Here is a 26,568-nt window from a genome sequence, read left to right as displayed (position 1 = left end):
TGCTGCTCCCCGTCTCCTGTGTACTGTGCGTATCTGTGTGTGCTGCTCACCAGCAGTGTTTGCTCAATGTCCACGGGGGAATAGGGTGGGGGCCCATCCATGCCCCACGGAGCCTCTTGTAAGATGTCTGGGGTCGGTAGGCAGATCTGACGAGACACTATGAAGTGGACCCCCTCCTCGCTCGCCTAGGGGCCGGTGGGAGACAACAGACAGTTTAGACGTGAGTTTGCGAATGACACCGAGGTAACACACATTTTTTCACCATTCTTACGTCTGCCTGGTAAATATGATACAGCTAGCGGTCAGTTCGCTAAGGTTAACGAGGAAGGCCGATTTGTTTCATGTTCTCGGTCTTTAAAGCCGCGCTGAACGGAGCGGTGTCAGTCTTCTCCGCAAATGCTCTGGCAGAAGGGGAAAAAAGCTCACAAGCTCCAAGTGGTCATTGGAGCATCACAGATGGAATTTCATTCACCTCCGTCAGACATCTCAAAGGCTGCTATATCAACAGCTGGACTAATAATAACAAAACTGACGTGCATATGTTTTCAATTTTGGAGAATTAGCCCGCAGGAAAGCCATGGCCCGACAAAGTTTAAATTCACTGCCACCTAGCAGTCGCTCATTTCGCTGAACCGCCAGTCCAGCGTTCGTTCGCACATTCACATGAGAGTGGTCCAATAGACACAGACCGGCTGGCTTCTTGCCCCCTTCCCCCCCGCTCCCTCCCTTTCCTCTGAGGTTTCCCCGGCTCTCTGCAGCCCAGAGCTGACTCCAGAATTAGCCAGTGCAGCCCGTTATTGCCTGAGTTGGACTAATTTAATATCTTCCCTGCCAGTTTCCTAATCTCTGACAGAACATGCCTACTCTGGGAGGCCGTCTCGGCTCCGCAGAGATCCCGAAGAGCCAGTCGGACTGCTCAGACAGGAACCGCGGGCCCCGGAGACCCCGCACAGTCGGCCGCAAACATGCTGCAATTACCCATGATTAACAACAAACACACCGCCACTGACTGGCATCCACCAGGAAGCAGAGGCAGCCTGCGCGGGCCCGGGAATCACTACAATTAAATACCATTAACTGCAGTGAGTGCAGACACAACAGCACAGTAAAACACAATTAGCCCGAATCACCACAATTATCTTCATTACCTCAGAGACCCTCAGAGAGTAAAAACGGGGCCCAGTCCATTACGGTCTGTAACAACACGTGGACTAATTCGAGTGTCGCAACCATCAACTTGCTATAAAGTGCTGAGACTTGCCGCCTCTGTGAAATCGATCCATTTAAAAGAAAGAGCGACAGACCTCCCCTTGACCTTTGCGGACTGACCTGGATAAGCAGCGCCGCATGTTCCGGAGCGCCGTAACGAAGATCGTGCCCGTTGATGGCCAGCACGCGGTCACCGACACACAACTGCCCGTCGCGAGCCGCCAGGCCGCCCTCCAGCAGGTGGAAGATGAACACCCCGTGCTCCTCTGGCCGCCTCACCAGCTTGATGCCCAGCTGCTCGTCTGGAGTGCTCTTGTTGAGCACCACGTGGATGCTGTCGTCTCTCAAGGGATGGTGGGGAAGGCCGTGAGACGGGTGGCCCCCGGCGGCGTCGTGGCCGTGCCCGTGTGGGTGGCTATGCGAATGCGAGCGGTAGCGGTGGCGCTGTTCTCGGAGCACGGTTAGTCGGAGGAGTTGGCACGACTGTTTGAGGGTTGCCACGGCGTAGCAGTGGGGAACGTTGCTGATGTCAATGCCATTTACCTGAGAGGGCACCGGAGATGGAAATACAATTAAAGATTTGATTGCTTCCAGTTGAAATGGGATTTTGCCGTAGTCGTTTCCGTGGTACCTTCAGGATCATGTCCCCGGGCAGCAAGCGTCCATCGCGTGCAATGACACCTTCTCTGTAGATGTCCTGGATGAGGATGCGAACCAAGGGGGTCTCGTTGCCGCCAACGATGCTGATGGCCAGCGGCTCAGAGGGTTCCACGCGCGTGATCTTAATACTGGTGACTTCACCGTCAGGGATCAGGTGGTGGAGCTGGGGAAGAGCCAGCACTGGAGAGAAAGACCATGGGAGAGAAGGAAAAGGCCGATTTTCATCATATTGCACAATGTGAAGAAAAACTCAATTTGAAGAACGGCCAAATAAAACAGGAGAGGAAGTGAGAGATGAAGAGAGTGTTGCAGAGTGAAAGAGAGAGAGTGGTAGATTGTGTTGGAGAGGATCTGCAGTTGAACCAGCTGTCCCTACTCCCTCAGGTTAGTAAAACAAACTTGTACAAGCCAAGAGGGAAAATTGACTTGGCTGATTATCCCGGTTGATGTTTTTATCATTAGTCACATACATCTGTAGCAAGTATGCCTGGGAAAACCCGCAATTTGACATTTCCACAGTTATTATACTTGGGTGGGGATGTAAGAAAAGCTATTATACGCACAAGCTTGTTTGCATCGTCCAAGCATTGTACTGAGAACATGTTCCACCAAAAAAATTGTTATGACCAAATTCAGAAAATTTTAATTTGCATTTGTATCATACTATTGTTTTCACCTACACACTTGATCTGCTCAATCAATGCACAGCATTCTGCCACAACAATGAACTTAGGACTTAATTGAAATACACACACACACACACACACACACACACACACACACACACACTCACACACACACACACACACACACACACACAAACACACACACTCACTCACTCACTGAGGCGGAATGACACATCCTGGACTGGGCTATGTGGAAGTGGGGGGGAACTTTCTGGCTGAACAGTCTTGGCCAATAAATTTACAGAGAAGACGTATTTCCCGTATTTCTTTTTCTTCGGCTATGAAAAATGTCTCCCCATCCCCCTTTTTTCCTCAGTGGGCCGTCTCCCTCTGAGTCCCTCGCTCCGTAGGCTCCGTCGTTCTTTCTACTCACGCTGCACTTTCTCCCTTCCAAAGTCAATATTTTGTCTTTATCGCAGCAGATTGCTCCGAGGGTGGAGAGCACATTAACACAGAGATGTGCCGCTACAGTATAATGTAACCCCCTTCCATCTTCCCATCCCACACCCTTTCACCCCCTCTTCATCCTGCCATTTGTCTTTATTTTCCCGCCATGCTCCGTCCACGGGGGCGTCACTATGCTTTATTTTATATCCTTATCTGTATTGGTTTTTTTTGTATATCCACTCATCCCTCCATTTTCTCCTGTATGGATCAATATATACATTAAAAACCATTTAATGTTGCAGCCGATCAGAGTATTTACTTCTCTCTCCATCCTCTCCGTCTTGGCCTGTTCGGCAGCAGGCGAGGCAGTACATATTGAAGCTATTCTCTCAGCCTGCACCGATCATTCGTCACCCTTCATTCTTACGCAACACCACATCCCTTCTCCTCTTCTGATCGTTGTGCACTTCTACTTCCAACATTAAGCTCTTTGAAAACTTTGCAATATACGCCCACCCTGCTTTACCACACCACCACGGTCACACTGTGGATATTACATTAAATATCACTGGAACACCAGTTTTCTCTGGGGGGCTACTCCATCATCAACTTGATGACCCTGATTGAGCCGGAGGGAGGAGGAGGAGGAGGAGGAGGAGGAGGAGATACAGGGGAGGAAGAGGCGGAGATTGGGAGGAGAGGAACGAGAGGTGGAGGATGTCATCAGCCATCTGCAGTGACCTCTTGTGCGCCATCCCCGGCCAGAGCGCCCGAGGCTACCACTCTCTCCCCCCTGATCCGTTTCTATAGTGATGCACCGTTGGACTTATGCAATCCGCCGCTGCATTATTAAAGAGACATATGCTACTGTTACACTGGGGGGGCTCCCGGCCGTGTCACTCTCCCTCCTCGTACAGCAGAGCAAACATTGCAGATACACACATTTTGGACACACACACACACACACACATGCTTGAGCACTCTCTCTCTCTCTCTGGAGAACCGTCATCAGAGAGCTGCAGTGCAAAGACTCAGCAGTGACATCATGCAATCGCCATACAGCACACGACGTGCAGGCACATAAATGTACACCTCCAAGAGATGGATGTATGCAGTAGACCCCGATCCATACCTTCCTGTGGCACAGTGGAGTTCCGGACATTGTCCCTCTCCTCAGACGTCTCGTTGCTCACCGCGTTGCCGCTCTTGGTCCTCCGCAGGACGCTGAAGGCCCTGTTCAGCCTCCTGAAGGAGCGGCTCCTCACTGAAGAGCGGTCAAAGTTTCTGACTGCAAAGCAGGGAGAGGGAGAGGGAGAGAGAGAGAGAGAGGCACTTTATAGTTGATTACCTCACCCTCAACATGCCCGGACATGTCTGGATGGGCCCTCCTCATAGCCAATCAAATGCCTTTTTCAGGCTTTGAGACCATTTTCAGACATATGATGTGCTGCTGTACATCTGTAGCAGCACATAAGAAGATTACATGTACCTGTTGGACCAGTTTGAATAGTTTTAATAAGGTTTACCTGATGATGTCCTGGCACCATACAAGATCTTTGGTAGGTTTGCACCAACAAGATCTGATCAGTAACAATATCCTTGTTGGGTCCTTGCTTGGGCCGATTCCCACCACCAGTTTCATGCAATTCCACCTGAATGGCAGTCGCGTGGCGTGGTAGAATTGCAAAGTGGCCACAAAGTGATTGGAATGCTTCTAATCAAGGTGACGCGAGGTTGCAGCCAGCCCAAAGGAATGTAACTGGTAAAAGGAAGCTATGCATTTCACAACGACAGTGCCAAAGAAACTTTGGAGAAAAAGTTGAGCCGGCTGGGTTCAGCTTTTTTCGCCTGACAGTCCATTTGTTTTGTTTTTTCGCTGGAGCCCCGTGTACCAGGATCCGATCTGTCATCGCTGTGGTCCCACTGCAATGAACGGGGAGACGGAGAGTTTGGCCTCCACTCCAGCCTTTTGTTCCGAGGGCTTATTTGTTGAGCAACTTTCAACAAGCCCAGATAATGCCTCTGGTTTCTGGTGATGGAGGAGCTGTTTTCCCCCATCGGCTGTTTAATTAATAAATTCAATCTTCGCTGCCGAGTGTAGTCACGCGGTTGCGTAACCACAGCAGTGATGTAACACACGGTGGACCCCAGCGACCACGTCTTAAAAAAGACCGTCTCAGAGAGACCTCCCCTCTGGTACTCTGACGGGAGGCTGCGGTGGAGAGGCAGCAGAGTCCCCAGCCCCGCTGCACCGAGCGCAGGGCGGCGGGCCTCCGCAGCACCCCCTCCCTCTCTCTGCGGGCTCGGCGAGATGCAAGGGGCTCCTGACAGCCACATTATTCTTTAAAAGCCCCGGCCGCTTCTGGAGCTGACAGCTTGTTCAGCAGCAGCGGTGCTCGTGGTGGTGGTGGTGGTGGTGGTGGGCCGAGCCTGAAGTGCTGGTGCAGCGTCATATGGTGTGGTGGGCAGAGAGGAACAACCGGTGACTGCTTCTCGGTTTCGCAGGCGAGAGGAACGGAGGGACAGCTGCGATTACGTCATTGGGTATTACCGTACCTCTCCTTCCTTTTTTTTTTCTCTTGTTCTTGAGTACATAATGTACCTGCCCTCTCGGTGACTTTCTCCTCTGTTTTCCACAGAGAGATTTTATGGATTGGTGGGGAAAAAAACAAGGCAGTAGAGCTAATTGGTCAATAGGATTTCTATCAGAGACCATTAGGGAAAACAAAGACAGTATTCCAGGTTGGCCGGGCTATATGTTGTGAGCCTGCAGGCGTAAATGTACGTTTGGACATAGATCACTTGTATCAGGTTTTGACTCAGAGACTATGTAACTGTGCCTAGGAAGCTCTCTACTCTCCATTGATTTTCAATCTGTCATTCTGGCTTAACACAAACTCCCTCTAGTGCTCTCCCTCTCTCTCTCTCTCTCTCTCTCTCTCTCTCCACTGATAACTTCGGGCTAACATCACGCAGGATTGAACACCACCAGACACAAGCACCAACATCTGTGCGCCCACTCACACTCACTCTTCTTTGTGCTGCTGCGGGCAGCCAGGCTGGTCGTGCTGCCCGACTGGCTGTTCTCCTCCATGCTGGGGTCGAAGGCCGGGTTGACCAGGCCCGACTCATCCGACAGCAGGGCCACGGCGGCGGACGCGGGGCCGTCGCTGGGCAGCGTGGCGATGGTGAGCTCCGACGTGCTGTCGGTGCACTCGCCTTCCTGCGAGCGCCGCTTCCTGTCTGCCGAGAGTCCATAGTGGGAGGCCCCTTTACACCTGCACACAGGGGTCAGAAGGTCAGCCTCACGCTCATATTACCCAGGTGGTGCAATGGATACCAGACATGTTGATGAAATGGTGACACTGATGATTTGACATGTGACTTCCTGCGATGAACTGCTATGTCGAAACAGTGGAAGCGGCGAAAGGCAAATGATTGCTCAACGTGGCCGAGTGAATGTCAACAAATTTGTGTTAACATGGAAGGAAAAGGTCAGATTCTTAAGAATTAATGTGAGCAGTCTTCAGCATAGCCTCCAGCCCCGAGGCTTTCGGCACGCTGACCTCTGTCTCCTGGTTTGGGACCGCCTCACACAAAGACTGCTTATCTGACCTTAACACTCCAACAGAGCCTATCCGCAAGACCACACAGACGCTTAAATGAGCCACAACCGCAAATGTTGGTCTGATATATTAGCTGGTACACCCACACACACACACACAGCAGCTCACTGCGAATGTACCAGGACTGTCATATCGACCAGTTTGGCGCCTTCTTTGTCACAGTATCGAGATCACATTTAGGACGGGTTCTCTCCGTGGCTTTGAGTGTGAGCATCCACCACAGATGATCGAAAATACAAATGTAAGAACACGCTCATTACGGGGGAGCGAGGGTAAAACTGTCACAACATTTGAATATAAAACAAGAGATTGTCTGAATCTAACTCCCAAGTTGCAGGTGTCGTCTTGCTGTCAACAACACCACAACACACATGCCGTATGCCACGCGCCGTGAAAGGCTTTTCATGCCGACAATAATAATGTGGGAATGTTTGTTTGTGAATTAAAGATATCCCCTACAGAGCGGGGTATTGTATTGTCGGATCATTTTCCCTCCATCTGTAAGCCATAAAGGCTTTGAGCTGACGCGACGTCAGAGGCAGGAATAACACTGGCCTGTCTCTCCGGCTGTCTCGGCGGGGCCATCAGCACAAACATTAACTGGGTTTTAATGAGCTGGATCAAACCCAGGCTCTGCCTCAACAGTAGCCCAGAAAAAAAACAAGAGGAGCCGCATCCGTCCTCCTGCGCCGCGTGACATAAGACGGGCTGAGCACCACTGAATCTTACATGACGGATGCTAAGCGAGAGAGGAGGTGCTGAGCAATCGCAAGGTAAAATGGTGGCCATTATTGCAGAGCCACAGAGGAGACAGATTTGCGAGCCGGCGAGAGCCATTTGAGCTTCGGGGCACCACATCACTCGACGCACTCCTTTTCAACAACAGCTGTCCGGGTGGGTCGTGCATTCTGTACATATTTCATAGCTCAAATCATTTCATCCAGAATATCTCACAAGCCAGACTCATTGAGGTGCAGCATTACACAAAGCTGGAGTACCTATCGATCCCACCCGGAGCTCTGTGACATAACACTGCGATACAGTGCATGTGTGTGTGTGTGTGTGTGTGTGTGTATATCGCTGTACCTGCGTGTGGGCAGCGCCATTGTGAGTTATTCTTGTTCACTGATTCAGTTAGCAAATTGAATGCTATCAAGCATGTCCGTGCACCAACATACCACTTAACTGAGTGAAGCGGTTGAAAAGAGCAATATTTCAATCATCAGCCGAGGCGAGGGCAGCGCTGCAGTCTGGATGGGCATGTCACTCGGCATCGATTAGAAAAATCGAGGCCGAGGCCCCGCTGCTTCTCACCCAACTGTCTTCAGGGGGCCCCAACGATGATCAGTGTCAAAGAATAGTTAGACCCCAAACAAATAAAATACCTGTTTGCAGAAGTATACACGGATGGATTTTTTTTGTGTACTATATGTGTATGTATGAAACACTTGCTTCCTCTTTTTCACATACGTAAACACACACGCACGCACGCACGCACGCACGCACGCACGCACGCACACACACACACACGTAAAGCGCCGCTGGTCCACTGACTACATGGAATTGAAGACCTAGACAACATTCCCCTGTTTCACCAACGGTAAGGGGGAAAATGGAAAACCACAGTCAGTCAGTGGAGATGGGCAAATAACCTTGAATACAGGTTCATTCAGTTACATAAGACCACCCAAAATTGAAAAAAAGAAAATTCTGTCCATGTAGTAATACACACACACACACACAAATAATTTGTGGAGTGTGGAGGATTTTAAAGTTTTCATTTCTATGACGTGCTTTGATTATAGAGTGTGGGTAAAAGTGATGAATTTTAAAAAGAAATTATATATCTGGAGCTTGCCCCACTATGGGGAACAACAGATCCAAGTTGTAGTTTTTGATCCGTCACAGGCAAAACACAAAGGGCGTCACAACGCAGAGTCTCTGACACGGCAGCGGCACGGCCATTGTTTATTGTGCGACTGGTTTATTGGAGGCTTTGTCTGCCTTTAATTAAAATCCCCTTCCCCCGGGGGGATACGAGATGCCTTATAGCCGTGGCCATATCTCAGCCGATTAGACGTTTAATGTTTTTGGGGCAGGAGTCTGCGCAGTCTGAGGTTACGGGCAGGCAAGCGCGACAGAAACCCCTTGTCTTCCCCACCGGGGTGGTCTCCAGGTAAGCGAGCCAATTGAGTCTGCACACTGGAGAGGTGAAGTGGCCGCCAAGACTTCCACGTCCACACACTTGCCCTGCTCACTTTCTTGCATCTTCTCTTTCTCTCGCGAACACACATTCTTTTGTGTCTAATGATGGACGTTTGAGTGTTTATGCAAAGCTGTCCGTTTTTTTAAATTTTATTTCACGAAGCATCATTTTTCGGGGGGTGATCACTGCGCTCAGAGGATGCTCATCAGCGCTGTAGTGTCCTTGTCTCGGTCAGCTCAGCCTCAGCTATCACAGCATCTCTCTAAACCCCGGGATCCGTGGAGAGATAAGGAGCAAGCCCGTGACGCTTCCGGTGGCACGGTGGTCGTGCGGAAGCGCTCTGGCTGTGACACAAACAGCCTAGTTCTTGTGATGTGAAATAAACACCAGCTCACAAGCCATCAAAGCCTGTGAGATTCTCCAATCCTCTTTAGGGGTGAGTGGATTATCCTTCCTAACCCAAATACCCTCTCCGCTCCCTGACTGCCACGAACGATTGTGTTGGGCCACACTCCGCACACATGCAGCCCCAAATTAACCCGGCGTTCGGTGGCAATTCCAGGTCAGACAGTCAGATCCTGAAACCGCGCAGGGTCTCGGATCATGTTTTCACATGCCGCCGGTATGTAACAGGCTTGTAATCATGCAAATGGCTTGGAATCTAAAGCGCCGGGTCCACGCACACTGTCATTTGTGCCAGCTGACAAGTGCCCGATCCACAGTTTGAGTGACTTTGCTCTGGCGAGCTATAATTCTCTCCTTCCTATACGTCCCTATTAATCTGAAAACAGCGGCATGTTGAAGTTGACAAGTCTTCTTTCAAACTCAAAAAAATGACACCAGCAACACCTGACATGTAAGAACCCGAGGTTCAGCTGTGATCCCGGTGGTTAGGGGGCAGGTTTTTCTTCACAGAATAATGTGTAGGATATAACACGCGTGCAGGTGACATACGGGAGGTTTCCTCGCGTGACACTGTGAGAATGTGGGTTGGGTTTATTCTAAGAGCAACACGGTTGGTGCCATAGGGATATATATATTCAGTGACATCTTAGTCGGTCTGATGTATTCATTTTGAGCGCAGACATATCCCCATCCCTGCTACGTTTGGAGCAAAGAGACGACAACTTTCCTTTTTTCTTCAGCCCTCAGAACAAAGAGGAAACAACGCAAGGAAAAACAATGCTGCCCGGCTTTGCTCAATGTCTAATCCAGCTGATACCAGGATGGAACTCATTGTCTCTCCCGAATAGCCCTCGGCGGAGACACATCAAGGAGTAGCCCTTCTCCGCACCAGACTCAGCGGGAAAACAAAACAGAGACGATATGAAATAACAGGGCTCTGGGGCAGAACCTGTGGCCCGCAACACGCACACACGCAAAGCCGCTGAACAAGAATACCGCTGCTGCAGTGTCCAATCATCGGATTTACGTCGATCAAGGACTGAGTTTCCTCCTTCATTAGATTAGTGTATCAATTATTCCTTCATCACAAACTTGGGTCACTTACAAAACACATAAAGTGAAATTCGATTTGGAGAGAAAAGGCCGAATGGTGTGTGTGTGTGTGTGTGTGTGTATATCAAGAGGGAGAGAGAGAGGTAAAGAGAGAGAGGAGTGAGCGACATAAAGACAGACAGAGTAATCCAGTTAATGATGAACCAGAGGAGTGTGAATCAAGGGACGTGCTGGTGTGTTGATCGGATCCGCCTGCTGTGAGCGGTGATCCCGTGTGCTGCACGAGGAACTAGAGGCGACGCACTCTCTGCTGTGGGAGGGGAAACCTTGGCCCGGCCTTGTTTGCGAAGACAGATCTGCTTAAGTGAAGTGGGGCGGCGAGGCTTTAGCTGGGCGTGACTGCTTACAGGCCTTTTTTTGCAGATGAACGCAAACGCAGATCGAAAGTGAACCCGCACGACACCGGCCCGCGCGCGTAAGTCCCGTCTTTGTGTCGGAACTTTCCATTGTGCCGCCGTGCATCGACGGGCTCGCCGGGGTTTGGCGCGCTCAAGCGCCTCGCAGCCACCACAGTCTCGGCCGAGGTCGGCCGGCTACAGAGAGCCCAAGCTCTGACTCATGGGTTTTGCGGCTGATCAATATGTCCGATCATCAGCGGAGACGCGACCCCATGATGGGGCTGGGAGGACATTTGTGCGGCATTCATCGCGTCAGCATCTCACGCCAACAACTCTGTCAACAGGGAAGAGCACAGGGAGCACGACAGCTGATTTAATCGCTGCTCTCTGGCTGAGCTGGAGCTCAGCTTACTAATGCACCTTACATATGTCCACCTGAACGGCGGCCCGTTTCCAGCCCTGCAGTGGATACTGTGTGTATATATATATATATATATATATATATATATATATATATATATATATATATATACCTTCACTCGCTGTGAAAGTGCAGGCAGCTCTCAACTGTAAATCCCTGTACATTACAGTGCATGGTCCGAGAGAATCCCCACCAGGCCGCTGTCCCACATTGCTCTTGGCACCTTAGTAGCCCATATTTCTCCCTCTGTGCCACGCTAGCCCCTTGGCAGTGTCCCGATTTCTCCACCTCCACGTGCCGCGGCACCGCTGCCTGAAGCACCGCCCAACCCCAAAGCCCTGGCACTCACAGTGGGGCACTGTTCACGTGAGAGATTAACTCCACACTGCTCTTCCCCTCTGCCGTCAGTCACAGCCCGCCGGCTCCCGGCTCCGCAGGCCGCTCCAATGGAGCCCCTCCCGCAGATTGGCCTGCTGCAGACGGGAGGAGGAGGTGGTAAAAATATTGCGTGTTCAACATGTCATGCCTCAGAGACCCTAAACAGCAGCCAGCCACTGAGGCAGCCGGAGGGGCAAAAGTTAGCGGACACCTATTTTCACATCGCAGGTTGATATGAATCATCTCAGTGCAGAAATGAAAGTGCACTGTGCATTGCAGGAACAAACACTATATATGTAGGTTCTGTGGAAATGAATTGACTATATAAACACGTGTAGCTTTGCATGCCGACTCTAACACCTGCTCATCTGCCTGTGTGTCGCTGGATCACGGCTGGAACAGGAACACATCTGAGAGGAAGGCTCCGCTCAAGTGAACACTTTGACCCGCTCCTCACTTCTCTCATGAATAAATGAATACATACATAATCCATCTGCTCTTACGTGACTGTGTGTATGCACGTGCATCGTGCACACTTCAATAATACACGGTCAAATGTTTCGCTTGGTTTTCCTATTTGTTTTATGCGAGGTGTAATGTGCGACGTTAAATTCCTCCATTTGTCCGTGTCTGCGCTTGTTTGTCAACAACAGCGCCGCGTCCTCTACGTGTGTCCTCGCCCCGTGTTTCCTTTCACACTTGATGATGTGTGCGGTGCACACTGTTTCACACGGTTGTTGCTTGTTGACTTTGTCTACCCATGCATATAAATGCTCCCATGACGGCGCAACCGAATATAGTCCATAGTGTGAGTCCCATCATCAAATAATGAAGCTGATTTAAACATCACCTCCTTTCCAGAGTTGCGCGCGTCGTCGAGGAGGGTAGGAAGTAGGTTGTTGATTTTTATCTCTCAGCCGCTCCCCCCCCCGCGGCCTTCCCTGTACTTCTGGCCCGCTAGATTCATCGAGACGGGGGAAGCTGCCCCACCAAGGAACAGGGATTAATATTTAATCCAAACAAAAGTCTAATTAGTGAAGCCTTCCCCACACTCGGAGCGGCTGCATGGGGGCCCAGGATGGCACGGCGTGGTGCACTGCCTTTGACTGGAGATGGACCCCGGCATAAACTCGTGACTGGTGCTGGTCAGATCCAGCGAACGCGTGGCAGGCGGGTGGCTAATCCTGTTAGGATGCGTCCATGCCGAAGACGTTCCGGAGCGCCGGGCCCGCGCCGCGCAGCTCTCGCTGATCAAACACCTCCCGGATGAGGGAGCTGAAAGGACGGAAGCTCAGCTAATCACGACGGTCGAGACATGTAAGCCGAGGCCCACCGAAATGAACATACCGCGAACAACAGGGGAGGGCATGTGGACCGAGGGAGGGGATGAGCATGGTCTGAATGTGTACGTGTGTGTGTTTTAGGAAAGGAAAGAAGAAAATAAATCCTAATCTACTCTAGGTTCTCTCCTCTGTGAGCCTGCAGTGCAGCGTTTGTATTGGTTGGTGCTGACAGAGAGAAATGTCAGTAACTATATTAAGCATTTCATCCACAGAGAAACGTTTACTCTCCCCCTCTCATCGTCAGTCCCATCCACACACACGCCCCGTGCATCGCCAACAAATCCTGTGTACAGGCCTGTGTGCAGACTATTCAACAGACTGCAGCCAATCTCACCCCCCACCCCCCAACGCTGTGATCACACGCATCGAGAGACGTCAGTGGAAGGAAGAGCTGCGGGAGAAAGGGGAGCGGAGAGAAGGAAGCGGGGAGAACCGCGAGGTGAGCAGAGACGCCGGTGGCCGCACTGTCAACGGTATGGATAAAGACGAATGGTGTGCCACTGCTCTCCAGCCAGGCAGAAAAACACCACGTCTGCGTTTGTCTGCTCCTGGTTTCTCTCTCTGTCATGTCATGATCAGCAAAAAAAAAGGGGGGGGAAACAAACACACTCTGTCTCTCTCTGTCTCTGTCCGTCTGTCCGACTGTCAATACTTCTCGGATGGCTGGTTTTGTTCATGTCAAGGAGAAATGGGAACATTTTATTTCCAAGGAACCCCCACATACTGTGAGGGGTGCGATCACCATGGCCACCGTACGCATGACCAGATGGAAGGCAGGCCCAGGAAGTGACCTTATACCCTCCTGTCTCCTCTCCGCTATACTGCTCGTCCATTTTCCATTCTCACTGCGTCCTTCCCCCCCTCCCATTCTTTCAGATGGGAGTACTCCACCTCTGCTAACTCTCCTCCTCCAACCTCTTCGGTCCGTTTGCATACACTGGCTTCTCTTTCCCCTTTCTCTCGCCTCCTCTCCCTGGCATCCATGGCTGTCCAATGTGGGCTCTCTGTGTCTGCTTCAGCCAAAGCCCCACTCAGTGAAAAGAGCATACAATGAAATGAGGGGATTTGCGAGGCTCTCCATTGTTCCATGTATTCATGCAGTATAATGGGACATTTCCGCCGGCGCTGGAGAGAGGAGCGCGGTAGCCCGGCTTAGGGATCAGAGAGGCCCTGCTTCACATGGAGCTGCTGGTTGTAGTCAATATTACACTCCCACACAAAGAGAGTCTGGGGGCAATACGGAGCAGTAGACTCAGTTCAAAAGAAGAGGAGCCAAGAGCGAAGACCATGTGGTGGAAAGTGTTGTTTTGTCTGCTGTTTTGTTGGTTTCTGCCAAACTGATTCATCGAATACTTTTGGGGGGGATAATAGATTATTCAGTGAAGACATCTGTAAGCAAAAACACTGAACATTGCCTGATTTTGACTTCTAAAATATAATGATTTACTACTTTTCTGTTCTTCATATCATTTTAACTGCAGTACGGACTTTTTTCCACATCTTTTAAATTAAAAGAAAAACCCAGTCAATCAGTCAATGATGACTAGTCCCTGGTGGCAGCCCTATTGACACACGCACACGCACGCACGCACGCACACACACACACGGAAACGCACACACACACACACACACACACACACACACACACACACACACACACACACACACACACAGATAATAGGTTTGTTACCATGGTGTCACAATTCAATGCAGTCCACCTTTGTGTTCATGGTGATGTAATACTCATTCAAAGGTCCTGTCAATGTGCACCAACAGGTGCGGCTTCATGTTATGTGTTATTGTACGTACAGGTGGAGATTTTGCTTATATCAAATATGATAAAACAGATTTACACAATGGATTGTAGACTGGGTATCAAAGAGATTTCGATCCGAGAGAAGCTTTGAGTTCTTAACGCTGAGGTGAAAGTCTTTTCCGCACGCACACACACACGCCATAGTGACAACTGTCCATATGCTCAGCGACACACACACAAACACACACACACACACACACACGCGCACACACACACACACACACACACACACACACACACACACACTGTGTTTAAAGGCTACAAACCGTGAGCAAATGCTTGCTGACCTTTCAATTCATCAATACTGACACACTCACACATGCCTCTGACGAGTGAGACACACACACACACACACACACACACACACACACACACAGAGAGAGAGAGAGAGAGAGAGATGCCATGCTGCAGTGATGTTCTGTAAAATCCCAACTGCCCTAAACAGCACAAAGCTCTACCTGATGGCACAGCACCAAGAAGCGATTCTCCAGGCAGTATCCACAACTTAGAGGCACACATGATGAAAACGTAAACACACACACACACACACTAATTTGCATGGAAGTAGCGCATGAGCACACAAACAAAAGGCTGATCCGAGGGAAAGATATGCAACAGTGAGCTGCATGGACTGTGGATGGAGGGGAGAGATGGGGTGGTGGTGGTGGTGGTGGTGGTGATGATGATGATGAAAAGGATGCAGGTGGAGGCTGAGTGTTGGTACTCACAGCTCAGAATAGAGGATGTGCAGGTTGCCCAAATTGTCTGTGTAGTTGGCCGGGCTGAGCCAGGGCAGGACCAGCAGCAACAGAGCCTTCATGGTCAACACTCGGCTCCTCTCCCCCACCCCTTCTCCCTGTCCCTTATCTCCTCGCTGCACCGAAGCTCTCTCCTCGTCTATTCTCCCCCTCCTCCCCCTCCACCTCCCCCACCTCCAATTCTCCGAACCTGGCTGTGCTGACCCCCCCCCCCCTCCACTCGCCTGCCTTGCTCCTCCAAAGGCGCCCTCAGATCAGAATTAAATCCTCACTTCCAATCCTTTCCACCCTCTCCTCTCCTCTCCTCTCGCCTCCACCGCCTTGTTCTCCCCCTCTTCCCTCTCTACCTCTGCCTCTCTGTCTGAGTTTCTTCCCCCTTGCCTCAGGCGGGCTGCCTGGTCATCTCAGCTGCAGGGGCAAACGGGCCAGTTGCCAGAGGATGAAGACGGAGCGGAGGAGGAAGAAGAAGAAGAAGCATCGGCAGCAGCAGCATCAGCAGCAGGAGCAGGTGCAGAGGAGAAGTCCCGTTGTGGCACAGGAGGAAGAGGAGGAAGTGCAAGAAGAAGAGGAAGGAGACCCATGCAAAGGTGGCACATTTGGAATACAATTTGAGATGTGCAGCCCCTTAATCTGCTCTGGGCAGTGGCGAGTTGTAAGAGGATTTGCGCTCGTATGCGTGTGTGTGCATGTCTGTTTCCCCCTCGGTGTGTGTGTGCGTGTGTGTGTGTATGTATGCGCGCGTGTGTATGTCAGAGGGAACAGCGCAGGCTGTGACTTATACTGCAGCAGAAACCACTGAGGGGGGAGATGGAGCAGACCAAACAAATACATGGGGGGGAAGGTACCTGGTGCTGCTCTGATTGGCTGTGCCCTCTTCACACACGTACACACACACACACACACACACACACACACACAAAGAAACACACGTACAACCTCTGCATTCACGTCCCACTGCCTACACCCGTGAAGGGGAGGACAGGGGGGAGGGAGGGAATACGTCGCCTCCAAACCCTCACCCCTCCTCTTCGACGATGGACTGCTCCCTGTGCTGCAGATTGGTCTGATCGCTCAAAAGAAACTGCCTACATGTGTAGAAAAAAGAGAAAAGCATGACCAAAACACACCGGCAAATCAATATTCTCTGCAGGCGTGGAAGCTTGTGATTCTGGATGACATGGAAGAGGTAGGTAGGTTGGTTAAAAAAATAAATGAAAAGAGATTTGAAAGCAGACTCTGCTGAACCAATGTTGAAATGCACATTTCATTCACTCTTGGTCTTTTCATTTACACATTCACTCATTTTCCGAATATGAAAAGTAAAAGATGTGAAGATAAAGGGAGAAGCGGTTGAAACCCTCCTGTCATCACCACCTGTTTGGACTGGTGGTGGGAAGCTGGGCAGCGGCTGGGGGGGGGAGGTGTGTGTTGACGGACTGCGTTAGTGGCGGTGACTGGCATTGACCTGGAGGTGGGATTTGATTCTCAATACTGAAGAACAAACTGCAAACTGCAACGAGCTGGTTTGAGGTGCGTGCAAGTTTTTTTTTTGCTTTCATCCTTCTCTGTCTCTTCCTTCTGTCTTTTCCCGTCTGTCTTCTATCGCTGCCAACCATCTCCATCCACACACGAGGCAGGAGGGAGAGCGGGTCGATAGACACCTTTAAATATGGAACACTTCTATTTTCATCCTCTCCTGTCAAATGTCGCCCTTGATCCCTTTTTACCAGTTTTATTTATTTTAGTCACTTTTATTTATACCCCAATCACAAATTTGTCTCAGCACCTTGCAACGTTCTCCTTTCTCCGTGACCTTTATCTCCATCTTATCACATACTTTCTTCTTTTCCTTACTTGTTTTCCCTCCTTTGTCACTGCTCTCATCATATTTCATAGCACTGAGCCGTGTGCTACCCTGGAGAAAGACATTTAACTGGAGTAAATACCCCGTCTGAATGAATATTTCATGGACTGAGGTAGTGTGGTTACAGGCTGAATTTGTCTGTCTGTGTGTGTGTGTGTGTGTGTGTGTGTGTGTGTGTGTGTGTGTTGTGTGTGTGTGTGCGTGTTAATGCATGCATACTGAGGCATAAGTTGTCCTGCGGTATTTGAACAGTGCGCACAGCAACAAGACCACAGGGCACGCAGGAAATGGAAATGTAATTGGATTGTGACAGGATGCAGTTTGTGAACAGAAACCAGTGTGCCCCACAGGACTCGTTTCATACACTGGCGCATTAACTCACGCTCACAGAAACACCATCATAACATACTGTACACACATTTACAGATACTCCCACCCAACATGTCGCATCTCATGTGCAGGAGGACCTGAATGCAGACAGTGAAGTGTGAGGCTCCAATGAACACCGCGAAGTTCCAACACGACAAACCACAATCAGGTGGAACATGCAGGTTTGAATACTGGCTGGATAATTGGAAAACTGGGAGCACAAGTGTGACCGGGCGGGGAAAGTAAAGGATGGTGGGGACAGGGGATATCTGAGGGCCGAGAAACGTAAAGTCAAAGTATTATGTCAACAAGTCCTCCAACAGAAATGACCACATAGGTCGCTCGTCCCTACTTTTGAATTTGACACATCTGAGCTTACCCAGCCTGGCCTCTCGGTTCATTTTAGATTTCCGAGAGGCGTTACCAACGGACGCAGAGCAACACGCCTCCGGACGCAATTTATGGACCTACAACCAGGGAGAGCAACGAAAAACATGTAACGTGTGTTGAGCGACGTGAACATGTCAACAGACTACAGCAGAGAAGAGATGCCTGCGATGATGATTCCACGATGTCTGTGAATGAGTATTTCCGTTTCCGTGGGAGAAATTTGAAAAAAACATCAGGTGCTTTTTACCAGATAATACCAGATAATGAGTTGTGAGGTGTGCTGGACCTTCATTGTCATGGTAACAATAGGTTGTGGAAGGGTCAGGTTTAGGAACAAAAAAAACTACTTGAAGAGGTTCAAGTACTTCCTTAAAGTCAAAGGTCCTTTGTTGTCATGGTTAGAGTATTAAACAGGGTTAGGGTTGTGGCCAGGTCAAAGAAGTAAAAGACACACAGCATCACATACTGTTGCTGATACATGGGAAACAACCAGTGAGTGGTCTCCAGTGGCCCATGACCTTGTCACATACACACAAGCAGCAACGTCACACACAAACAACAAGAACAAAATTATAGTAACTTCTAGGAATCTTCTTTTCCATATATTCACACACGCCTTGAAGAATTCCTCAGTGGGTGTTGAGGGGAGAAAAATGAAGAAAAAAGACAACAACATGCTCACGGCAGATCAACAGAAACACACACACACACACACACACACACACACGCACACACACACGGATCTCTGAGTGAATCATTTCTACCGATACAACAAATCTAAGACTGAGAGCCAAAACCTGTTTCATGGATTACCGGCAATACACGCACATGTATCTACATGTAAAGAAGAGAATACCTGAGAATATTGGGAGGTCCTTTCTGATTCAACTCTGTACACGCCCTTACAGGACAAATGTACAAATCCAACAAGAAGTACAACCCAGTCAGATTTTGTTCTTGATCGCAGCAGATGTGTCCAGAATAACCCCTTCCCCACCCAGAAGCCAATAAAGGTCACGAGTGATCGGATGAGTATGAAATCAGCTCTGACCAGATGGTCGGCTGCCTCAGTCCCTGCAACTCCTGACCCAGTGCCAGATCCTGGGGTACGGCACCAGACATCACTGGCACCGAAATGCACCCTCAGACAGATGTGGTCAGGGAAGAGCGCTGTCACATACAGATAACGTAAAACTGTCCCAATTTATAGCTTGAGAGAGATCAGGTGGTTTATTGTGAGGTCCATGTTTGACATTTTTTGCAACCATCATCAAGTAGGCAACAAATTATTATTCACAGATTCTGCAGGTTCTGATTAGGCAGTGATGAATCCTCATCCTTTGGGATGTTTGGTTATCCCAAATCCAACCCTCCGGACTTCTGCACTCTGCAGACTTTTGTCCCTCCATAATAACAACAACAACATCATAACAGGTCCTCATTTGCTCCCATACGACAACAGTCACGATGCTATGGCCACTAGAAAGCCTGGTCCCTTGAACGTTTACAAATGTGAATTTTGGCCATTGCTCTTCCCGTGGGAGAATAGTCTCTATTCGCCAGCCTTCGGGCCTATTGAACACTCGACAGCTCTCTCTCTCCGCTGTCATCAACGAGACAGCAAATGAGGGGAAGCAAATGGTGGAATCATTTTCTATCAATCTATCAAGTATAGGGCTCAACTGGCAGTTAAACTTTTTTGTGGAATCTATTCCACTTTGTGTCACAATTGATCTGGTAGCTTGTGGTGGCTGGATCAACACCTGAGAATACAACGAATAGTAAGCCAACAATCAAACACATACATACACACACACGCACACACGCCCATCCAGCGTTCCTAAGCAAAAGCCGCCAAACGACACATTCACACCACTGTTTAAACGGCCACAGTCACTAGACCATGTGGAAATAAGTGAAGGGAATAGAAATGTGGAAATAGGTGTTTCACTGACACCCTTTTCACATCCTTGCACACAATGTGTCGAGCTGTCTCTCTGGACGTGGCCCCTGACCTCCACAGATAGCACTTCTAACTACAGTCTGGGAGAGCAGCTGACTCCTCCGGGGAGTCGGCCTCCGAGATCCACATCTCGTCACGACATTCACACTGGATGAGGGAGAGGACTGGGAAACGACGGAGCAGTGTGCACAGAAAAAGATAGAGGTTGACGAGGTGCGCGCGTGTGTGTTGTGTGTGTGTGTGTGTGTGTGTGTGTGTGTGTGTGTGTGTGTGTGTGTGTGTGAGCGAGGGCAAACAAGACAGACGAATGGAGCAGAAAACAACTTAGTTTAAGGAGTTTTAATGCAGCTTAAGGTTTTTTCTATAAAGTGCAAATGAATAGGAAGCGCTGGGCTGCCTGTGTGTGATGTGTGGCGCGGTGCACTAATTATCCCTGCGGCCTGTGGGCTGGGGGAGTGTTAATGAGCATTAATGAAAATGGACCCAGACGGAGAGAGGCCAAAGTACAGTCTCTAATGATATACAAACAGAGGAGCTGGGCCTGGTTTAGATGAAAGCCTGGTTAGAGGAAGAACTCTGGTGGGAGCTATGGGTTAATAACAAGGGCCAGGGAACTAAGAGGGTGTGTTTTTCCGAGAGTTTTTTCCAGATAGCGGGGTAAATAGGAGAGAGAGAAAATGCTTTAAAAAGTAGCTCAACTTATTGCTTATTTACTTATGAGCGCAATGATTGTATCTTAGTTTGTTTAATGCAAAATAAATATCTATAACTCTCTGAGAGACAAACTGCTTGTATGACGGGGGAGTAAGCATGCACCAGACCTACCTGCTCTTGATGTGGTCTTCCAGGTCACCACGGGGTACCGTTTCAGTGCAATGTTCAGCGAACGGGCAGGCCACCATCAGCTTGTCCAGCAGCTTGTGCACCAGCAGACTGGGCTTCCTGCAGCTCTGCAGCATGAGGGGCGCGCGGCACACGGGACAGAAGTCGCTCTCCAGCAGGAAGCTGGTGAGACACTCCTGGCAGTAGGTGTGTCCACAGGGTGTGTCCAGGGGCTTGATGAGCGCCTGCAGGCAGATGTGACAGACAAGGTCGTCGTCCACCTCGTCTTGGTAGAGGTACTCGTGGTTCTCCTCCAGCTGATGACTGTGGCCACATGCCCGGCAGAGGTCAGGGGGCGGGGACAACAGCCCGTAGTCTGAGGGAGAAACGGGCGGCGCCGAAGCTTCGGCCATGGCGACGGCACCTCCAGGCTGTACACTCCGGGACACTCAAGTGGACTCGGGACGTCTTGCAGGAGCGGTCAAGGAGATCATTGGCAGCATCTGTCGCGAGGCATGGGAGAAAAATACATACAGTGTAAGAAAGGCAGAAATGATTACTCAAATTATTTATGTAAAAGCTCCAAAGGACTTTACAGGTTAAAGTCATTTATTCAAATTAAAAAGTGGTTTATTCAAGTAAAAGGTGAAATGTTTGTCCGCCATGAACTGCCTAAACCCCACAGCTTGGCTCTGAACAACTGGTTCAGATTTCTCTCCCACTCTGATGTCACAGTTGGACTCTTTTGGGGTAACTCCGCCCACAATGGGAGTATGACCATTTTTCTGGTGAAGGGGACGTGACAATTCCTACCCATTTTGAAAGCGGTTGACCGATCACAACAGACTGGGCCACATGGCCAATCGGAGCAGACTGTGACTTATCGGGAGGCGGGGCTAAAATAAATCCAGGCGTTTAAGACAGGAAAGGGCAGTATGAGAACTGATGCCTTTTCTGAACATTATGAACAAACTTTTCAAGTGGTAACCCAAAATAAAAGTATGAACCTGAATATGAGTATAATATGTCTCCTTTAAATATTACAGTATCATCAAAAGTAATATTCATATATGTGGTCATTATTATATTGTAAATACTCGATTCCAAAGTGTGTTACAATTGTTCTGGTATTGGTGTTGGTCCAGACACAACCACAGGCTATACTTACTTACTAACCAGTATATACTGTAAGGTTTAATCTTTGTCTCCTATCCAACTAAGACCAAGGCCAACAACCATATCCAGTTTTCTTAAACAAAAACTGTTCAACCAAAGACACATTCACACCACTGTATAAACGGCCACAGTCACTGCACCATGGAAAAACAAATGAAAAGAATAGAATGTTGAAACGGGTGTTTCACTGAATCCTTTTCACATCCGTGCACACAATGTGTAGCACTGTCTCTCTGGATGCGGCCTCTGACGCGTCAATGTGTGAGCAGCACTTAACTGTTGAAGGTGTACAGTAGGCACTGTTACTGTAGGTAGTTCAGTCCAGAGGCTCCACAAAAGAATCACTGGGTATATGAGGGGTGCTTATGATGATTAATAGGGATGACACTGGTCTTTGTTAGGGGTCACAGACCACCACCAATATTTACAGTTTGAACAGTTTTCTGTTCAAATCTGTATCTTAAGGTAACCGGTTACTTAATCTGTCAGATACATGTAGTTGAGTAAAAAGTGCAATATTTCTTGCTGAAAGGCAACGGAGTAGAAATATAAAGTATCTCAAAATTGTACTTAAAAACAAGTACTTGAGTAAACGTACTTAAGTTTCCACCACTGTAGAAAATATTCATGAGCTGTTTGCTGGGATTTTCTCTTTCACACACACACACACACATACACACAAACAACAGCAGCATGTAATGTATTCTTGTATCTCAGTGCTTTACTCCTGTAGCACCGAGAAGAGATATTGAACAACGGACATTTCGTGTGCGGATGCAGGACCATCAATACCACTCATCTCGGCAGCAAGTGGAGAGACAGATAGACACAGATAAGTCTCCAGCCCTCACTCACACATAATGCATGACAAACACGCATCACCGTTAATCCACCGTGGGATGTGACATGATTTTTAAACATGCTAAGTTTTTTTTTTTCTAGCCACACAGGTTTATTTTGCGCTCAACACTGTGTGCGTGCCAGTCTACACGTCATAGCCAAAACAGGCAGGCTCCTCAAGCACATGGACACGAACAGATGGGCTCAGTCAGACACGTCACCTTGGCAACGGCCGTCTCGTTGGCTCTGCACTCGGTTCGTTCCTGGACCCACCGTTGGGCCTCGGCTGCTCAGTGAGACACTCGATCTTATTAGAAATTCCGACAGCAACGACAACAAAACTTGTGTGCCGAGCCCGCACAAAAATACAAATTTAATCTAGGCACTAATTAACTGGACAAATTCCTGTGCTCTAAATAAATTCACTGCAAACAATGGACTGCGGTGTGCGTCCCAATACGCTAATGTGCAGCCCTGTGCATGCACAAGTATATACAAATCTGCATAGTAACCCGCCAAGTTGTCAAAACAAACACACTCCCTCCACTTCTTCTTGAACACACAGCGGGCAGACAGCGCGCGGTGAGTTGTGTCAGCCATTAAGGCTCAGTTTGTTGTTGTCGCTGTGTCTGGGAGGGGGCAGGCTAATAAGAGGAGGCGTAGCACCCTTAGCGAGGGTGAACTCTCCCGCTGGGAGCTTGAGGTAACATGGCCGATTGTTCACACGCCGTGCCGGCCACTTCAGCTGGGGTCTGTGGAGCAGGGCACGTTCATCACCGCGCAGGGGGAGACGTATGGCGATGCATTAAGGGAGAGAGGAGGGAAAGTTGATGCCAGGAGGAAGTGAAAATTTAGGGGGGGGGGGGGTGTTTTGATATCCGCCCCGACTCCTGATCTGAGCTAGATAATGCTCTAAGTTTGTTCTCTTTTATTTCCTGGGGAAACGCTGGTGTCAGAATATATCATCACACTAGCAGTGAAAGAAGAAAAAAAAGGATCAGAATGTATTCTTATCTAGTCCGGAACAAAATGGACGACATCTTCAGCACCCGACTGACTGGAATCTACTGTATTAACCGTGATAACCTGTGTTCGGGATGAAGATCGCACATTCCTGCACACAGACACAGCTACCTGCATGCTGAGACATGAACGAACACACACACACGCACACGCACACACACACACGCACACACACCCAGAGGGCACACCCGTGCCTGAGGAACATCGGCTCCCTCGTTCCTTATCCCTGAAGTGACGGGACGACACTGCCACAAAACTGTCCTGCTGCTGCACTTTGCTCCAGAGGCAATGACAGAGAGCGGATTGGCTGAACTTTAACTACACGTTGCTGATGTTTTATTAATAACCACACTCGCAAGCCAATAACCAAACAAGCATGAGAAATGGGAGGCTTTTCGGTTCAGCCGCGGCAATAACCGCTGTGTACACTTTTCTATTTCGGGTTTGATCACAGAGTGAGAGAAAAAGCAGTATCAATAGAAAAACCAAATTAAAGTGTTTCCTTTGTCTTTGCGCCAAAGTCATGTCAGGCCTCGGCTCAGCTGGCTGTCCCACAGGCTTTTCAACTACTGAGAGTTGTTTGTTTAAGCCTGCTATACCTTCTACTTCACACATTCGCACATTTGATATAAATATTCAATCACTCTGGGTTTTGCTCTCCTATGAACTAAGATGACTTGAGTTAATAATGACGCAAGGCCGTGCCAATGACCGAGGGTGAAAAACAACCCAGTGACAAGTTAACTGTGTCTGCGTCAGCACCCTCACTGTCCACGCTGAGCTGGCATGTTGCTATGTTCTGTACGCATCCACTCCTTATATTCAGCAGAAGAAATCAAATCTCGTCTGTATCGATCATGCAAACCTCTCAGGGCAACAAAAGGCACAGTCAGCCGAATCAGACAAAGTGGAGATGGGTATGACTGCGAATCACGTGGTGGGTAAAATGTCACACATCCTTCTTTTGATGCTACTTCGTTAATCATTCGAGATTTTGCTATGTGCTGATATATCTCTGAAGTCGCGGAGTTTACCTGGCCATTGTAGTTGTGGTGGGTGTGGTCTCACAAGATTTTAACAATCAAGACCACGAATGGCTCTGTTGTTCAAAAAACAAACTGGTTTGAAGGGCGGACACACAAGCACGGGGCCCACGCTCACACCTACACAAACACGGCACCGAGTCGGAAACAAAAGGCTGCACATGAACAACGCGAGGAACTATGAGGTCATTCTCAGATCATAAAAGAAAAATAGAAATAATGACGACCTCCTGACGTCCGAACAGCACCACTGTGGACCCTACACACAAATTGTGGCCTTTAGTTATTGGCAAAAAAGAGAGTGCGTCAGATCCAACACGCAGAGAATCCAACATAGTCTGTTATGTTCAGACACGTCCCCAAAACACTGAGAATACCAGTAAGCATTTTCTCTTTACTTCTTCGTAACCACTGCAAACCCCCCCCCCCCCCCCCCCCCCCCCGAAACAATATCATTGCTATCAAACAGGACAAATGAATTATATTCCTTATTAAGACTCAAAATAAACAATGATCCGATGTGCTAGACAATATCAACCCTATCAGAAATCTCCTCATGGGTCATTGACTCATGTCTGTACATGTATGAATCACTTCTTGGTCAAGGCAATGGTCACGTAGCATAAACATAATGGAATCTTCTGTCAATTTTATTCTAATTAAGTAATCAAGGTCTCTGGCTAGAGCCACACTCATTAAGAGCTGGACACACGGAGAACATTAGGATGATCGAAAACGATTTGAAATCGAGCTCAACTAGTTTCGTTTTGAGTGAACATGCGGGATGCACAGCAACAAATTCCTGCCCCCTCAGTAACCCCTTCATAAAGCATGTGTATATGTATGTGAATGTGTATGCGTGTATGTTCATAGCAATCTCCACGGTGAGTCAGGGCCAGACCTGACACCCCGGTCTGGGAAAACAGCTGTAGGCAGATGTGAACCTCCGTGAAGTGTCTCGAATACTAGGTTGACTGGATCAGCACAGAGCGTACTGAAGACACACACACACGCACACAGACACACACACACGCACACAGACACAGACACACACACACACACACACACACACACAGTGACAGTGAAAATTTCCTCCTCCTACAGATATTCAATGTAAATGAATTCTATGTCAATTCACAACAGTCGCTACAGGCACCAGAACAAGTTGTATGACTCCACATGAAGTCAAGGTTGAACTATAAAGAATTCAAGACAAATAACAACCACACTTCCGACATGAAAATCAACTTGGACAACGCGGATACTCACATGAGCGAAGTTCCCTTTCAACAATGCTGTTCACCTGGACAGGTAAAACCTGGCGGAGGGCGTAATGTTAAACCCTTCAGAGAGGAGGTGGAGGGGAAGGAAAGGAGAGTGAAATGACTCAGTGAAGAGGACTTTGTCCCAGTCACGGAGCCTGCCGATTGGCTGCCGGTCGCCGAGTGGAGAAATTCTATCTGGGTGCTGGTCTTGCGGGAATTCTCCAACCCAAAGCAGGGGAAGGCTGCTCCTGTGTAAGTTCAGAACCAGCTCACCTCTAATAGGCCAAGGTGATCAGGAAGTGGCAGAGTGGAGGGGGCGGCGGCCACAGAAAAGGTAAACAAGAGAGCTGCCCAAACCTGCTCTGGGAGTTTTGGGAGAAGCTGGAATTTCCTATGAAGTGGAGCAGAGCTAAAGTTTTTTCATGACGAGCGGTTGAGACATTGTTTTTTTCTTCGGAAATTCAGCA

At 49.0% G+C, this 26,568-nt stretch overlaps 1 protein-coding gene across 4 annotated transcripts in view; it reads right to left on the bottom strand.

Moving 5' to 3' along the window:
* lnx1 (ligand of numb-protein X 1) overlaps positions 1-26,353 on the bottom strand; it is a 31,298-nt gene extending 4,945 nt beyond the window's left edge. The window contains exons 1-7 of one of the 4 annotated variants that reach the window (XM_035647955.2): positions 26,106-26,353; positions 20,758-21,257; positions 5,967-6,220; positions 4,075-4,230; positions 1,841-2,049; positions 1,330-1,752; positions 51-185 (exon numbers count right to left, since the gene is read on the bottom strand). In XM_035647955.2, coding sequence (XP_035503848.2) covers positions 51-185; positions 1,330-1,752; positions 1,841-2,049; positions 4,075-4,230; positions 5,967-6,220; positions 20,758-21,167 — 1,587 coding nt within the window. In that variant the 5' untranslated portion in view covers positions 21,168-21,257; positions 26,106-26,353. Of the gene's footprint in view, positions 1-50; positions 186-1,329; positions 1,753-1,840; positions 2,050-4,074; positions 4,231-5,966; positions 6,221-15,316; positions 15,462-20,757; positions 21,258-26,105 lie in introns of those variants that run through there. The other 3 variants (XM_035647956.2, XM_035647957.2, XM_035647958.2) reach the window with 3 other exon arrangements.
* Positions 26,354-26,568: the final 215 nt, after the last annotated feature.

This window comes from Scophthalmus maximus, chromosome 13, assembly GCF_022379125.1.
Source record: "Scophthalmus maximus strain ysfricsl-2021 chromosome 13, ASM2237912v1, whole genome shotgun sequence".
In the NCBI taxonomy this organism is placed as follows: Eukaryota; Metazoa; Chordata; class Actinopteri; order Pleuronectiformes; family Scophthalmidae; genus Scophthalmus; species Scophthalmus maximus.
The sequence above is the reverse complement of the archived record's forward strand: the minus strand, read 5'-3'. Positions and strand labels throughout refer to the sequence as shown.